Source organism: Bradysia coprophila, unplaced genomic scaffold (genome assembly GCF_014529535.1).
Source record: "Bradysia coprophila strain Holo2 unplaced genomic scaffold, BU_Bcop_v1 contig_94, whole genome shotgun sequence".
Lineage (NCBI taxonomy): Eukaryota > Metazoa > Arthropoda > Insecta > Diptera > Sciaridae > Bradysia > Bradysia coprophila.
This window is the reverse complement of record NW_023504022.1, coordinates 6500626-6517769: the sequence shown is the minus strand read 5'-3', so window position 1 is coordinate 6517769 and position 17144 is coordinate 6500626. Positions and strand designations below refer to the sequence as shown.

At 34.7% G+C, this 17144-nt stretch overlaps 1 protein-coding gene across 4 annotated transcripts in view; it reads right to left on the bottom strand.

The window, feature by feature from the left end:
* Nucleotides 1-5932: 5932 nt before the first annotated feature.
* The window catches only part of LOC119085146 (tribbles homolog 2-like), a 56815-nt gene continuing 45603 nt past the window's right edge, over nucleotides 5933-17144 (bottom strand). For all 4 annotated transcript variants that reach the window (XM_037195425.1, XM_037195424.1, XM_037195428.1 and 1 more), the window contains 2 exons: nucleotides 12000-12191; nucleotides 5933-8895 (listed from right to left, as the gene is read on the bottom strand). In XM_037195425.1, coding sequence (XP_037051320.1) covers nucleotides 8643-8895; nucleotides 12000-12191 — 445 coding nt within the window. In that variant the 3' untranslated portion in view covers nucleotides 5933-8642. The remainder of the gene's footprint in view (nucleotides 8896-11999; nucleotides 12192-17144) is intronic.

The window sequence follows — 17144 nt, the reverse complement described above, 5'->3', positions numbered from 1 at the left end:
CAACGACAGCAAGAATAAATGACAAGCTCTGACTGATGAGGCCTTAGCAAAAGCCATGATTATAACAAATGAAGTAAAAGATTTCTGAAATCAATCTCTGAAAATCTTCGATCGAATGAAGTAGTAGTTTGAATGGTAAAACTGTTAATATGCTTACCGTCTGTGACAGGTTAAAATCTTCCACCGATTGGTGTCATCGACGATTGGTCATCGACGATCGGTGTCATCGACGATTGGTCATCGACGATCGGTGTCATCGACGATTGGTCATAGACGATTTGTGTCATCGACGATTGGTCATCGACGATTGGTGTCATTGACGATTGGTCATCGACGATTGGTGTCATCGACGATTGGTGTCATCGACGATTGGTGTCATCGACGATTGGTCATCGAGGAATTGCAGCCCTCGATTCGCTCTGGCCGTACGCTTCTACTCTTATTAGAACTTCTTAAGTTCTCCCCTTGGTAATCGAATAAAGCGAGGATCGCTGCACTCTAAAACCTAGAATTGTGCGCCCTAAGAAAACGCCCCAAATGTCCGTGTGAAGTGGCGACACTTTCTGGTTAACGTTGTTTTTGTTGTCTCAAATGCTCAGAACAATAGATCCCATAATATGCTTTTCACAAAAGATTTCAATATTCTCCAGCTAGTACTACAATGTTGTACTGAATATACTTTATGGGTTCAATGGAAACGTACATTCAGTATTCCGAAAAGGTAAAAAAAATCAGCAATTGTGCAACAAAGCAATATTTTTGCAATAATTCTGTTAAATGTTAACCTTTAGAATTTAGTTATTGCGTGAAGTGTACCTATATATACAAGTTATTGTGTATGGCGATGGCAAGGTTAAGTATTAAGTCGCGCGGTACCTATTCATTAAAATATAATGAAAAAAATTTAAATAAACAAAATTGAATGAAATAATGCTTTTGGTTCGGTAGACGGGAGACACTAAATACAGAACGTAATTTTTAAAATGTCAAGTACTATCACCACCAATTATTATGCGGTTTAGGTAACTATACCCATTACCCAACCATACATTGCCCGAAATGTTTGTACACTTTGTTTTTCGGTTGAGGGATTTTAAATGATCAAGTCCTGCATGATGTATATGATTCACAAACGGTGCACATATAAATGGAATCTTGATATGAATCCAAACCGAATAAAAGAGAATTATTTTTATGAATGAGCAATGATTGATATTTATGTACGGCTGTGTTTCATTCATTACATTATTTCGTCATGATTGACAAAGTCAAATTCAAAATGTAGGTCAGGTTCGTGAGATTTTTCTGAACAATTAATTTAAAGTTTTTTTTCTCCTCTCTCTGTATTGTGTTTTATGTATATATGTTGGACACACCGTGAAACGAAGAACGCACAGTCGGTGCTGAATATATGTAACACGTACCAAATTAATATGAATACGAAAGGTCACCGTTTAATTGCATGCAATTTTTATTAGCCATAACGATAAATACTGAGACAATTTACGAAATTGATAATTAACAAAGCACAGACATTGATTGGATGAAACGAAATTAATGAATCACGCAGAAAAACTTATATGTAGAGTCACCGAGAACCGGTCACTGGATAACAGAATTTCTTACTTTAATATGAGTATATAATAAACTCGTCTTTGCATGATCGTTCATGCTGCATTCTATTACTAGCTGGATCGTATAACGAAACGTGCTGCAAAATTCTCAAGACATGTATCGGCTGGTGACGGGATTTAAATTTGAATGTTGGAAGGTGACTGTATCGTGTTATCTGGTTCCTACTTTTCAGACTTAAAAACGAAGATTTAGCGCAGGTAGTGTGAGTCAGAGTTCATGCGAATTCGGGTTTTTTCTTTGTTGATGAACATTTCGCTATGAACGAATCAAGTTCGATGTTCTACGAGTTAATAGACGAATATTGTAAACAGAGTTGGGTGAAGGTAATATTTCACAATGTTTTAGAATTTATGTTAGCCAATCAATCTGGCGTATACGTATAATAAGGGATAAGGGACAATGCATTGTAACTAAGAGCATTTCTTTTAGTGCGAAACACGACAGGATAAGTTGCGGCTTTCGGTACATTTTAGTAATATTCGTAAACGGTCCACCTGGCCAAAAAATGAAGATTCTGTCCACTAAAATTCCAGAGCACAGAGTGTTCACATTCTGTTCACAAAAGAAATTCAGGTGTACATAGTGTTCACATTCTGTACACGGAAAAAGTCAGGTGTACAGAGTGTTCACATTCTGTGTACACAACTCAAAATGTGCACAGAAACCAAGAACATGTGAATAAATGATACACAGTTCGAGTACAGATGTGAACTATTTTGAGCACGAACTGTGAATTTTTCACAGTTTGTTAATATTTTGTGAACAGAAGTCGATTCTAATTTATCGTTTTACCACGACAGAGTAAAGTTAACTAGGCAGGAGCGCTGATTTGACAAGGGACGTGAATAATCGAGTAGCCCAATATTTTTTGCGAACAGAATTTTTCAATTTATGTCAGTGTTCATTTGAGTTCATTTTCATACAATGCATTAGGTCCCTTATTTGACGTTTCGAAAATGAACCGCTCCTGCCTGGTTTATTTTACTATGCCGTGGTGTTACAGTTAGAAATGCGTAAACACGATTGTGGTGGGTAACTTTGTACACTGGGTAAATTTCACTGGAGTGCAGAATTTGCAACAGCTGTTGTTAAATGTAACAGTGCATCTGTCGGTTTACGCACTTGTGTGAGTGTGCGAGCGAATAATCCGGCTAATACACGATACTGATATGAACAATAGCATGAACACCAGTTGGTAAGAAATCAGCTGGTGCAAATACTGCAATCCAGTGAACTTTAAATAGTGTACCAATTTGAAACAAATATCAATCTTGTAAAAGGTCTTTGTCGAAGACTCTTCGACATAGATTTTGCGCAGAAGAAGAGTCTCTAAATACGAACAGGTTTGGATATGCAAAATTAGGACCAGCACAAATGTCGAATCGTCCTAATGTTTTTGAAATGAACGTAGAAGGGAATTAATGGACGAAGAAAGAAGAAGGCAGGCCTCAAGTCTATAAGCTTTGCGAAGATCCAAAATACAATGACTGAATTAGGAACTGCCGTGCATGGAAATAATGAGGTATCCTGGTTATCTCGTTACCGGCAAATTAAAGTTTTCAGCTGCAAATGTAAACCAGGAACTCAGTTTCATGTCTTCAGAGTTCCCACGTCTTAGGAAGGGTCCTAAAATTAGGAATTTTAGGAAATTTTAAAGGCAATTTTAAGAGTATTTTAGGAGATTTGGAAGGTAATTTTAGGAGAATTTTATGAGGAATTTTTTAAAATGTGGGAAAGGTTGTATAAGTAATTTCCGGAGGAATTTTTGCTCTGTTTCTCTGTTTCTCATACACATCGTAAAATACTAAAAATGTTTAAGAAAATTGACAAAAAGTTATTTTTTTTTGTCAAAACATATTTTTCCTTATGTAGTTTAATAATTGAAACTTTTATGATTTCCTCTTTTCTGACGCCAGTCTCGACTAGCCAGCAACTACCCGCGTTACAATAGTACCATTCTTTTAGTTCCACTTTTTTCCGTAAAAAACGCTGGTCCAGCAACTGATCCTTTATCAGGTTTTTCTTGTCGACTGCGCCTTTCGAATTAACAAGATTCACCATAATTTTGTTTCCATCATTTATCAGCTCTTGTGCACTAAAAAGTTTTTTTCTACTGGATCTGGAGAGATTTCTCGATATCGGAAAGTTTTTCTGAACTCGATTTTTTTTGTGAAGATGCTTTATTGAGATTATCTTCCGCCTCTTTATTCTTAAGAAGTAGTACCTTCTCGACTTTTTGTTGTTCGAGAAAAGTAAAGTACATTGGAGCACATCTGGAAAATACGTCGATTCATTAGGAAGTCAGTGACGTTTATATTATTCAATGTGTCCTTAAACGTTCGAAGTGACACGACAGTCGCATCTTCTAACAAACTGCGATCCTCGATAATGTATTTATTTTCGCTAAATCCACGTTCAGGATCGCTATTTGCATGACTCAAAGAAAGCAGTGTTTTCGCAAGTTGAGTCAGGTTCATACAGAAGTTCAAATTCGTTGCCGCATAATTTTGCTGTTTTTACCGTTTTTAGTTTTTCAGTATTATTAAAAAATTTCTTCGAGAGTGTGAGCTCATTTTAGGAATTTTAGGAGTTTTAGAAGATTTTAGGAGATTTTAGGAGGATTTGGTCCATTTTATGAATTTTAGGAGGAGTGGGAACTCTGTGTCTTTACAAAATTCATTATTACTAAGCCTGAAGAAACCAGCTGTGTTTGCTCACTACTATTTGGACATATGTTTGACGATTTTAGGAAAGTTCTATATTTTTAGCAGTAAATCATTAGGTAGAGGTCCTCATTATGTAGTTCAAAGAACCATCAAGCTGCGGTATTTGGTGCCACCAATGTTTCGTACTCCTGTATGCAACTGTGTGCAAATATCTGAGTCTAACTTTAGGCGGAGATATAATTACCACCAGAAGAATCCTAATGATTTGCTAGCCTGTAGGCGTGGTTCGGAATTCACGTTAGCATGTGGTCCAAAAGTCCTAGAGCGTAAGTTTTGTGTACACAGCATACACGCTTGTTAAGAATGTGCATAGTTGCATCGGGAGCTAGAAGATGTATCGCATATGTGTGCTGTTAACGATGGTTAACAAAGCATACATGGGTGAGAAGTTCCGAATAGACACCAATTGATGAAATTACTGGGGAAATATATAAAACTCCTTTATTGATTCCACTGGTGAACTTTTAATTTATTAATCATTACTTTATACAATTGAATAGATACGACGATACGTTGCCATTATCAATGTTCATCAGATCAACATTCGGTTTGATTTTTACATGTCTATGGATGTAGTAACTTTCGTATGCATCTAAACGCATAGGGTTCATTACCACCTTTAGCAATTTTAATTCTTCTTTTTCAAACGCTTCATCAACTTTTTTGAAATTCAAATGTAAATTCGTTAATGCGTGTTCGGCTACTGATGATTTCTCTGGTTTGTTATTTTTGATGCTCGAAAGATGTTCTTTATACCTTATTTGTAATTGTCTTCTTGTTTGGCCGTAGTAAATCGATTGACAACAACTACAGGTGATTTGATAAATGCCAGATTTTTCCAATTTTTTCGGTTTGTCTTTAGTACTTCCGAGAAAATTGGAAAGTTTACTTTGGGTCCGGTAAACAATTTGTAACTTCCTCAGTTGGGACTTGAGAAGAGATGTGTAATGTGGGAACATGAGAACATATTGTTTGGTATACCAATATAGCTGTTGCAACGTTGCATACTCTGAATAGAAAATTTGGATTTTTGTATGTTCTAATTTTCATCTCTCAGGTTTTTGTTAGGAATTCAGTCTCTAAAAACTTTGGTAACTCATCAGAGAATCTTCTTTGAACTTTGAGAAGTCTTCATAGCAGAGAACCAAATAAGGAATCAGATTTCCGATTGTTACTTACATACAATTTATCCTTGAAGATGTTCATTACTTTGCAAGCATCCGGTTCTTCTGAAGGTTTTTGAGTGCGTTGTCTTTCGATATGAAGCGAAATGAACGAAAAAACGAGTTTTCTTTTATTTCTTTGACACATGTTTGCGGTTTTATTTTCTTTATTACAATTTATTTTTTTTTGCTGTTTCTCTTTCTAAATTCTATATAAATATAAAGATAAATGTTCAATAATAAAAAGAAATATAAATTCTAAAAAATAAAATTAAAAAAATTGTAGAAATTTCTATCATTCCAATTAATTTCTATTGTTTTAGGTGTTTAGGTTTTGAATATAAAGTTAAATATTTACACAATTCTTTGTTACTGCTATTCGTTCAATTTTTTTTTTGTTTTGTTTCTTTTTGTTTCTCTGCGCCTCCACTTCCAAAGTTTAAACAAGATGAAACCATTTCAATTTCGGAGAGATTTTAATTTAAGTTTGACTCGATTTGTAGGATGTGGCCTTGAACTTGCTAACAAAAGGCTTGAATGTTCGGTAAAGTAGAAATTTCGGAAATTTCACATTGTTTCTATTACCAGCCGCACTTTCATCTTTCTCAAGCACAGAGTTACACCATTTATGTTTCTCTTTTAAGGCCCGTAAGCCTAGATTATAGGAATGAAGACCAGACGATGAATGCAGTCTAATGCGCATTTTGTGAAATGAAAGGGAGACACACTTTTGAATGATGTAAGCTTTCCGAGAACTCACGATATCCGACTGTACTTGTGCTTTACAAAATTCGGTCTTTCGGTTGTTTTGTATGCGATTACCGATTACCGGTGAGGTGAACTATTTGTGAGGAGAAAAAATGTTTATTGGTAAGATCAGAGTAACAGCTTCCGCTGGCCCGGTATTTATCTTGGAAATATTTGGCCCTTCGTGCATTCACACCCCTTGTATTTTTTGTAAGTATCAAAGCTTTTCGAATCAACTGATTTTTAGTTTGTCTCTCAGACATCTATCTAAAAATTAAAATTCTTCATTGAATGTGATTTTCTCCGAGTGATTTTTTTGTGTTTATTGATTTGAATAAATAAAATTAAAATTCCTTTCCTTTTGCTAACATTTTCTTTTTAATGTGACGTTAATAAATCTAAATTGTAGATACAAAATTAATTGGCTTACATCGTAATAGTCGTAATTAGGTAAAATAATAATAATTTTAATAGGAAGAAAATTATAATTAAAAAAAAATCGACGCGACACTTAAAATGGTTAACGTTTTTAACATAATTTTTAACAGTTTTTTTTTGTCGGTACACAATTTCTGGTTCAAAATATTTTCTTCGTTGAAATTGAATGGTACATTCACGAACAGAAAGTTGAATAAATTATTGCAAATTATTTTTGTTAAAAAAAAACAAAACAATTTAAAGTAAAAACAAAATATGGCAGTTGACTGAGCATGAAAATGGGACTCATCAACGAAATATTATTGTGAATGGTACATACAATGTACACACATAATTCTATATTTTATAAGTATAGTTGCTGCAAAAGAGCAATCCTAACCGTGTAAGTTTTATTTTAAAAAAATAATTAAATTTTCTCTTCTCTTTCTAACGAAGTGTGGGCAAAAATTTACGCGAAATATCACAAAACTAAAATTTTATGCCAAATTACAAAAAAAATTAATTAAATTTTAAAGTTTAAGTTTCTCTCTTTTATCAACTAGTCAACAAATATAATGAATATTAACTAAGAAATTAAAAGCACTTAGGAAGTCTAATTAATTACAAAAAAACAAAAACAAAAAATGAATTTCAAGGATTTATGACCATTCTCGATATAATAAACGTAAAGTGTTTTTGTTTCAATTTTAAAATTAATTTCAAATTTTTACTTTTAATTACAATCGGTTTTGTCTGTATGTAGTTGTACCATCTCCCACACTATTCTGCTATTTAAATATTTTTTGTATGAAACACAATTTAGAGGTCCTATTGGAGGATGATTTGGAAATAAAATCGGTAACCTTATAAGCAATCAAATTTAGGTCAGGTCTTATTATTGCGAATGTCAATTCTAAAAATTCGGAAAATTTTCCGAATAATTCCAGAAAAAATTCGGAAAATGTTTTTCGGAATTTTTTGTAAGTTTTTCAGAATTTCCGGAATTACTGTAGTGACGAACGACCTTTTCCTCGATGCTGGATTCTGGAAATACAAAAAAATCCGAACAGATTTCCGATAAATTCGGAACCAGTCCGAAAAGTTCTTAATTTTTAAGGAATTTTTCGGAAATCTTTTCGGATTTTCTTTTGATTATTTTTCGGATCTCTCAAAATTAAAATTCTCAAAAATAAACTTCGGTAAATTTTAGCTTTCTATTGAACGTTTTCAGATTTTTCTATGCTGCGAACAAAATAATCATCAAAAATTACCGCTTTGTGAGAAAAAATGTTGGTCGCCTTGGGTAGGCCCAAATGTGCTCGCTAGTGTTTCCAGCCAGAGGTTCCCTTTTTCAATTTATCTTTGAAATTTAGTTTGGTCTACGGATTTTTCTAATTAATTCGATAGATCGGAACGAATGTGTTTATGGACTTTGTGGGATTATTCGCGTCTGTTACGGTTTTTTATAGTTCTTGTTATATCTGCCATGTTGAGATGAAATGAAAGAACGTCCACAGTAATAGCTTTTGCTGTTTAAATGTATTTTTGATGTCTGATTAATCGAAGAAAAAAAATATTGAAGGCAATAGAGTATACAAAATAATGTGAATTGCCATCCAAAAAGAAAACATTTTTTTTTTGGTCAAATTTAAATCACAAAGCGAAAAAAAAATTATTTCAATGAATGACCAAAAAAATTCATAAAATTATGTTCTCACTTCCACCATTTATACGCTTTCATTGAAACAATAAATTAATTAAATTTAACCATTTGTCCATCAAACAAGCTTTTTCTTTTTAAATAAATTACGCTTTCCCATTTCTGTAACGAAAAAAGGAAGGAAAGACCAGAAGAAAAAAAAAATTGTTCTTTTAAACAATAATTCCAACGGAAGAGGGTAAAGAAAGAACGGAAAATATTTTACAAAACACAAAAAAAAACGACAGAAATAAACTACGATGCGTTATCGAAATTCAAATCAGGAACACATTGATCACTTGATGATTTCAGAAAATCATTGTTTTCATCACGGGTCATCCAGGGATGCAGGAATACGTCTTCGGAGGTGATTCGTTCGTCGGGATCTCGCCGGAGCAGCGATCGGATTATACATCGGGCCTTCGATGTCAAACATTCCGGAATGACGAACTGACCGCGCGATATTTTGGCAAATAGTGATGCGTGCTCGGAATCATTGAATGGATATCTGGAAAGAATTAATTTTTGAATCGATTAGTTTACGATTATTGAAATGCAATTGTTTGACTATATATAATGACTTTGGGAAAGGTTCTACATTGCAGAAACCCAGAGCTAGGTCTTTATTCGCCCAAAACCCTTCTCCTTCTACTGGGACCTCCCAGTTCTTAGCAAGTAGGTGTCTAGAAATGACAAATCATCATCGTGGATTCCGTAATACTCAAAGGTGTTGAACCCAAAACCGGCGCAAAGCAGACAATATTTGTATGTGTACACCAGTTTCAGGTGAGACTGACTAAAATAACCTGACTAACTTTTCGTTCCTCTAAAATATCTTACTACCTGCCCCATGCGAAAGTGGACCATTACATAGCAGTTGGCTCCCTGCGAAAATGATCCTTTTCATGATGACTTTCGGTTCATTTTTTTCATCAAATCAACTTTCGCATTGGGCAGGTAGTAATTCCAGAATACATTGGATGCTGCTACTCGCTACAGTACTTCGGAAACGACTTTGTGATACTCGCTGTTTAACCTTGTGTTTTTGAACAACTTGCTACGGCTGCAGGTGTAGAGTTTGTATATCCGAGGCGAAGGCGAAACAGTTACCGAAGCTGATTGCTCATCAACAAACTTGTGAATTTGCTTATTACCTCATGTAATGAATCACCTTCACAGAATCCAATGTAACCTACTATTCCGTGCTGCCGACCGCTGATATCAGGGAAAAATATTTTTCGCCAAAAAAATACTCAGACGAAAAAGAAGTTCATTTCTTACGCAAACTGTTGCTACATTTCGCTCTTGATTATACACACGATAATCTTTGCTCTTAATTTTGAAGATTTTTTTTTTCTTTTTATTTATTGTGGTTTGTGTTGAAGCGTGGCAGGTGCAACGTGCACCGACCAATAGCCAGCAAAACGAAAAACAAAATAATCACAAAAAATAAAACAAAATTTAGATTTGGACCACTTGGTACTTATAATGACGTCTCTCTGCGTTTATGCATTTAATGGGACTGAAGTATTTTAAGCAACGTTTGCATATAAACAGAACGTATGTGCAAAAGGCCATTAAGACATTACACGAAACATTCAAACCCATAAAACGTAGACTAATTTGACCGATTTTGTGTGATAAACAACATATATCAAGCTGCAAGGGTTACAAGAACTAATCAAATGAAAAAAAGTCCAATTGTACAATACGAACAAGAAGCAGATTTCATACTTCAATTGGTCTATATGTCCTTTGTTTCATCCCCATATTCTTCAGACTCCGTTTAACTCTGCTGCATCAATAATAACCAACATCTTGCTTCTTTTGCATCCTGCGTGTATTCGCTTATCCTGTTAATTGTCCCACCGACTACTTTGTGTACACAAAGACAAACAACTTGAAAAATTTTTAAATTCAACAGAATCCTATGGCCATTCTTTGTTGGCAATGAAAATGTTTTCCGGCAAATGTTCAATACATCTTGACATTTGCACAAAACACTTATTTATTCAGAATCAAAAATCCATCTGCTCTTGTGCGTTGGTAACGACATCGCAGAATACAAAAATATTTTCTTTTCGTTTGCCTACACTTTTTTGATATTAGTCAGTCAGAACCCATCGGCATACACAGCACACTGGATGATATAGGTGTATAATATTCTCCACCACTTTATATCTTTGTCTTCTTAATAACATGAAACGCCTGTTTCACATTCACGATCTCTATTAAACGACTTTGATAACCTAGAGCCCCTATATCTGTTCGTAACAAACATTCACTTTGAATGTGGAATTGGAAAGAAGGTATAAATTACGTGCACCAAAAAAAAAGCGAACGAACGAATGATGCATCTTTCTGCCGCAAGGATAAGTACTGTCGTAAAATTTTTATTTTTTTTTTCTTTACATTTTTAGTAACGTATTTGCCATATGCTGTTGATTCCCTTGAGTTTTTTCAGTCTTAACCTTAATATATTCGGACTCGAAAAGAATAATTTGTGTTTCGTAAAGACAATCCAAACGATATGTTGTAGCCCCGAAAACAGAACGCATATCTGATCAGACGATTATATAAAAAAGTAGCAGGTGCAATGTTGCAACGAAATCGAAGAAAGAAATTTTTTTTTTTTGGTTTTTGGTTATAACGAAACGCAGCATAAATTCGAATTGTGAAAAGTTTACTATTGAATACAATGTTGCGCGGGTTGCATTTCGGCTAGTTGATGGGGCCCTCCATAATGTGTCAAAATAATTTGTTCCGAAATAAAGGAACAACTTTGCAGTGTGGGAACGCAGTTTTGATTAATGGAAGATCGATACGATGACAACCGGTGGTTCGGACATTTATCAAATTAATAGCAACGAAAATTTGTTGCTGAAACCACCTGTTCTCCAAATTCGTTTCTATTACAAACACACATTTTTATGGTCAAATTTTGATGCTTAAAAAAGGCAAAAGTGTTGTTGTTTCCGGAAGACGAAAAGTTACGAGCCATTTCCTGGTCTATTAAGACTAAATTACCTGCAGGACAGTCACTGTTTTGAATGCTTCCTATTTAAGTAATTTAGGAGGCTTGATTTACGGAGGATCTTAGGATTTTTTTGATTGGTGATGCCAGATTTAGGGAGGATTTTAGGAGATCCTGGTTTGGTGTCGGAAATGTTTCAAATAAGTTTTCGAGTGAGGAAGTCTGAATAACGTTTGTAATTGAGAGAGAACTTCAAAATGAAATTCTAGTACGCAAGGAGTAAAGAGGAAGACCTCTGCGTTGTAAGAAAAAATCTAGAGCTTCATTCTAGGAGTTTACAGATTTTTCTGATGTTTTAGAATGACTTTTAAAGCTATAGGATTTTAAGGAGTTTTAGGAGGAGTGGCAGTACCAGTACCTGATGGTCTTGGTCTTCAGATGGAAGATTTTTTTATTAAGGGATCATAGGTAAATTTGAAGTAGTTACGACCTCCCTTTTCCTATACTCAAGCTCAAAACAACTGACTATCCCCAGACCAGACTATCTTTCGATTTTCTGATAAATTCTCATTGAGTGTCTATCACTCCAACCCATAAAGTGTCCGACAGATACAAGCAAATCATTTTATTCAACTCACCTTCCTATTAGCATTGTGTATAGTATAACACCGAGCGACCACATATCAGCAGCTTTTCCCGAATACGTTGTGTTCGCCTTCAGTATTTCCGGTGACACATAGGCAGGACATCCTCTTTTGTCTTGCAATAAATCTTCGGCAGGATTATCTAATACCACAGCATCTTCCAGCGATTCTAGTCTAAGGTGTGTTCTGAAATTAGATGGAAAAGGAATCTCGGTTAATAAACAGCCAATTGACACGAAATTGATTGCAAAAGTTAAAATTTTAATTCATTTTTTTTTCTGTTATTAAATTCGAGAACTCTTAAAGTGTTGCAATTCGACTAAAAATTTGCTGTCGATCGTGAAATGTAAGTTTTTTCTTTGTGTTCGTATGAAAAATGCATAATGCATTGTGAGATTACGCAAAATCGCGTATATGCATTGCAGTCACTTGCATTCAATAGCAGAAAATCGTTAAACCCATGAAAATAACCCGCGCGCTGTACATTTATAATAATAAATTGAATTCGAACGAACGAACGAACATTTTTGTGTACGTAAATGAAAAAGTGTACAAAGAGCAAAGTTTGGTAAGTGATACGCTCATAAAGGTGAGTGCATAAGCATTTCACATCGCCCGTGTGCACCGTGTGGCAAAACTAACTGTTGAAGTGGTTTACTATTAAATTCACAATTTACAATCGGCGAGCTTTCCAATCAGCACACAGTCTATTGGTTCAGATATTAATAAACATTTATGTGTGCAGTTTGGTGTTTGGTTCGAGTGTCATTGCATAAAAGATAAATTTTTTTTGTTTTTCTTCATCAGTTTTAATAAATCAATTTGCAATAAATAAATTGCAATTTCTGCGTCAATGTTCATACATATTTGCCAATAAACCGGTGATTTTATTGAACACAAATGTGTAACACATTGTCATGTTGATTGTTTTAATGGATCTCTTTACAACAAACCTCTTAAACTGAATCTTAAACCTCAGTACTAACAGCAAACACTCTACGGATAGTAGGTCAAATCAATGAACCAATTATTTTTTAAGTAGGGGATAATGCTCGAGCAGGCACTTTAGGCACGCCGGGAAGTGCTAAGGCGGTCGAGGAATACCTCTAAATAAATTTCTAAAAATCAAAAGTCAAATTTTTGATTTTTAGAAATTTATTTGGAGGTATTCCTTGACTCCCTTAGCACTTCCCGGCGTGCCTGAAGTTGACAAGCCACAATAACCGGCAACGTGTTAAAGGAATACTCAGAGACAATATAGTTACAGGCAAGGAGACATTCACTCACAGGCAAGGAGACGATATATTCACTCACAGGCAAGGAGACGATATAGTCATAGACAAGGAGACTATTTAGTCACAGATAGGGAGACTATATAGTCAATTGCACGAGTTAGTGACCCTTGGAGAACTGTAACTCTGCCTAAAGAAGATGAAAAATTCGTTAAAGGAAACAACTTTCGCACCGAATTCGACCTGCCGAAATAGTTGTAAAGATCGTGAAGGGAAAATTTTCCTGAGGACTTTTTTGCAACAACCTTTGAAACTACTTCTAGAGTCTTCAACCTTCCAAACTTAAAAATTATTTCGAAATTACAATTTCTCTTTAGCCGAATGGAATACAACATCTTCACCGAGGGCTCAGGACCACAAAAAAAAACATATAATTTACCCAACAGTGTTAATGCAGCATCCATACGCAAAAAAAAAACTTAATTTTTCAATAAAAATTTCAGCAATCTTTTGGCTCACACTCAAGCAAAAAAAAGCGATAAAAAGAAACAGAAACATTTCATAATTAAAACAATTACCAATATGCGATGACATAACGAGCCATTAATAATTATTTCATACACAAAACCAACCGAAAAAAAAACTCCGTTTTCCAAATAAACATTACTCTTATTTCGATTTCAATATCAATCAAGCAATCTTCCCACTTATAAATTGAATGGAACACAACAGAGTATAACTCTGTAAAGCGGGCCATAATAATCGTACACACAACACACGGACTAACAATATACCAATCATGTTGTAAGTATATATCTCTCTCTGATGTATATATACAACAACTCGCATTGCAAATCTATGCTGTTTGTCTAAAATGGTGTTTGAAATGGTGTTTTTACTTATATCCATTATACAACACAAATTTCGTTAATGAAAAAAGTATGTTTCACCATTGAAAGCGCACACACAAAAAAAGCTGTTCAATCGGTTCGGGTTTTTTTTTGCGTTGTGATAGAACCCATAATTCCAATTTCCAAACTCCAATTAGCTCATTTCCAACAAAAGTCGAAAACCGAAATTTTTCCTTCTGAATCCGAATTCCTCACATGTGCAGGATCATCGATGGATAATGAACCGATGTGTAATTTAAACTCCATACTCCAACGCATTAGTCACTTACAAACCTCACGTCGCATTCAATTAAATACCTTGACGAATAGAAGATCAATTTCATCATCATCATAAAAAATTGTCTACCATGTCCGACCGATATACATAAAATATGATTTATAAATGCACAATTGTACAAGATAGCGACAGTGTTATTTGTTGCTGTATGCCATGAATATCATGGATATAATGGAGCAAGTAATATCAATTTATAATTCTATATTAATGTTTCAGATTTGTATAACATTTTGTGTGATATATTCGTGATGTAGTAGAGTGAATTCGAGATCATTGATCACACCATTTATATAAAATGTCTTGTGTCTGCATTAATATCAATATATTTCGGAGAGAAACAACCACAACAACAACAAATGTGAAGCAAGTTGATCGGTATACTGCTATGGATCTCATTTTTTTTTTATCTTTTGTGAAACACAATTTCGGTGAAGAAAGAAAGAAGAGAAAAAAAGTTCATTGGCCGGCTTCTTTTCTGGCGATACGAGAAAGCTTTTACAACTTTTGTTTTCGTAATTTTGTTGTTGTTGTTGTTCCGATTGGGTTGGTTAATTCCTTTCATTAATATCTTTCATTTTTGAAAATTTCTCGTTGACTTTCTTTCGCTTGGAGTTGATGTAACATGTGAAATGTACGATTGGTATAACGTATGATTTTTGGTTATTTTATGTGCCAATAACGTGTACGTTACATGAATGGTTGTTTGTTAACCATTTCAACGATGAAATACCTTTCACATCGATAATGCTTTCGGAAACATTAGATCGCAGTGAGGAATTTGTGTCTTTAAAATATAGGGAGAAATAGTAAGATCAACCACAATCATTGACCACGAATGAAAGCGAGAATCTGAAGTGATTACAACACTAAGATCCATGTAACAAGTTATTGATAGTGACAGAATACTTGCATAGGTGGATGTAGTGGACTATTTTTGGGAAAACATTTTCTTACTTTTTCCAATTTTTTTTTATATTTTTCGGGAAAATACTGAAAATTCTGAGGAAAAGAGTGATAATTCAGGAAAAATTGTAAGAAAATGAGAAAAAGTTTTCCAGATGCAAGTTCCCGGATGGGATGTCAAGTAGGGCGTATCGAATTTTGAGAATTTTAAGGGTCGCGATAGCCTGTGTGCGGAAAACGTAGATCATTGAAAACTAAGTCCAGGCATATGGTTGATGGATCCGAAGGTGCCCGGGAAGAAGTCCCCCCGGACGACTTTAACTTTCAAATGGTCATAACTCGGAAAGTAAACAATGTTCTAGCAGGATGTAGAGCGTTAAAAACTGTACAAAACTGCCAAAGAAACCGATGGTCCAAAAGGTGTGTCTGTCGAGGTTTTCTAACATCGAAAGTTCGACATTTTGGTTTTTGACTTTTATTTCCTGAGAGACAAATTATTAACTTTAGCTTTTGGCATGAGGTTGTAGAGGAGGTCGAGTACTACCAGTACACTAGGCATTGTCCCGGTCGGCGATCCATCCGAAACCACTTTTTCAACATTTTTGAATGGACTTTTTAAGTGTACCCACGTCGCCCACGAAGCCAGTGCAGACAATGTAACCGGTGTTGCTGAGTCGAGGTAACCTTGGCCAGTAAGTGCACATAATATTCCATAACAGTAGCTGAACTCTTTTACAAAATATTTAAGAATTAGCGGCCCTTAAAATTCTAAAAATTCGATACGCCCTAATGTCAAGTGATCCATATTCAAATTCACCTTTTTAAATGTTCACATCTAGGCTTAGTCTTCACATGATCCTTCTAACTTCTAAGCAACCTAAAGTTACAACATCCAGTCAAAGTCAACTGTTTAATGCATCGGCCCATACAAATCCATGAGAAGAATAGAAAGTTGACATGGCTTAGCATTTCAATTAATATCTCAATCAATTTACGCAAGAAAATGTATGTTGCGGCATGTCTACCACCGGACTATTCCTTTTAAGTATAAAAGAACGCTAACGTTTGCTATATGACGTGATATCATAACCGGTATAATCAAACTATCGAATTCAAATCGATGAGCAACTATATTTCCTAAAGCCATCGAGTGATGGGTAATGTGGATATTCGCATGCACTTGCATAAAATGATTGCCATAAAAATCCTAAATCACCTGATGCATGTGAAACACTGAAATCTAATTAAAAGACTTACTGAATTACAAAACCAAAATAACGTAAAACATTATAACCGTTCTGTAACCGTATAGATCTAAGGCACAAACACTTTGATCACTTTGATGTAGAAATTAACCAAAGATCATCATTTTCTGTCCATAAACATCGAACAATTTTTTTTTTGCTCTTCTATTTCGTTTGTGTTCAGAAATTTTTGCGCGGAGGCACCTTCACTTATCGCCGACTGAATATGATATTTATAAAAAAAAATTCATAAAAGTTATGTTGTTTGTGTATACCATTAACTTATGTGTGCAATAACGTTTTGTGCAATTTCACATGAATTTTCAGAATTCGATCGCATAAACGAAAAATTTTATTTATAAAATCGAAACTTAAGAATTTAAAACCAACAGAGAATTTACCCAATCGAATGATAAATGGCTTGGTATTATAATGTGTGTATACGTTTCGTATACCATACGGCACTCTCATATAGCAAAATGTTTCTTTTCGTATGGTGTACCAGCATTTTGTAATAATTGAACCAAGATTTTCGGTTTCTGATAATGGTTTGGTCGATTTGTTGAATTTCA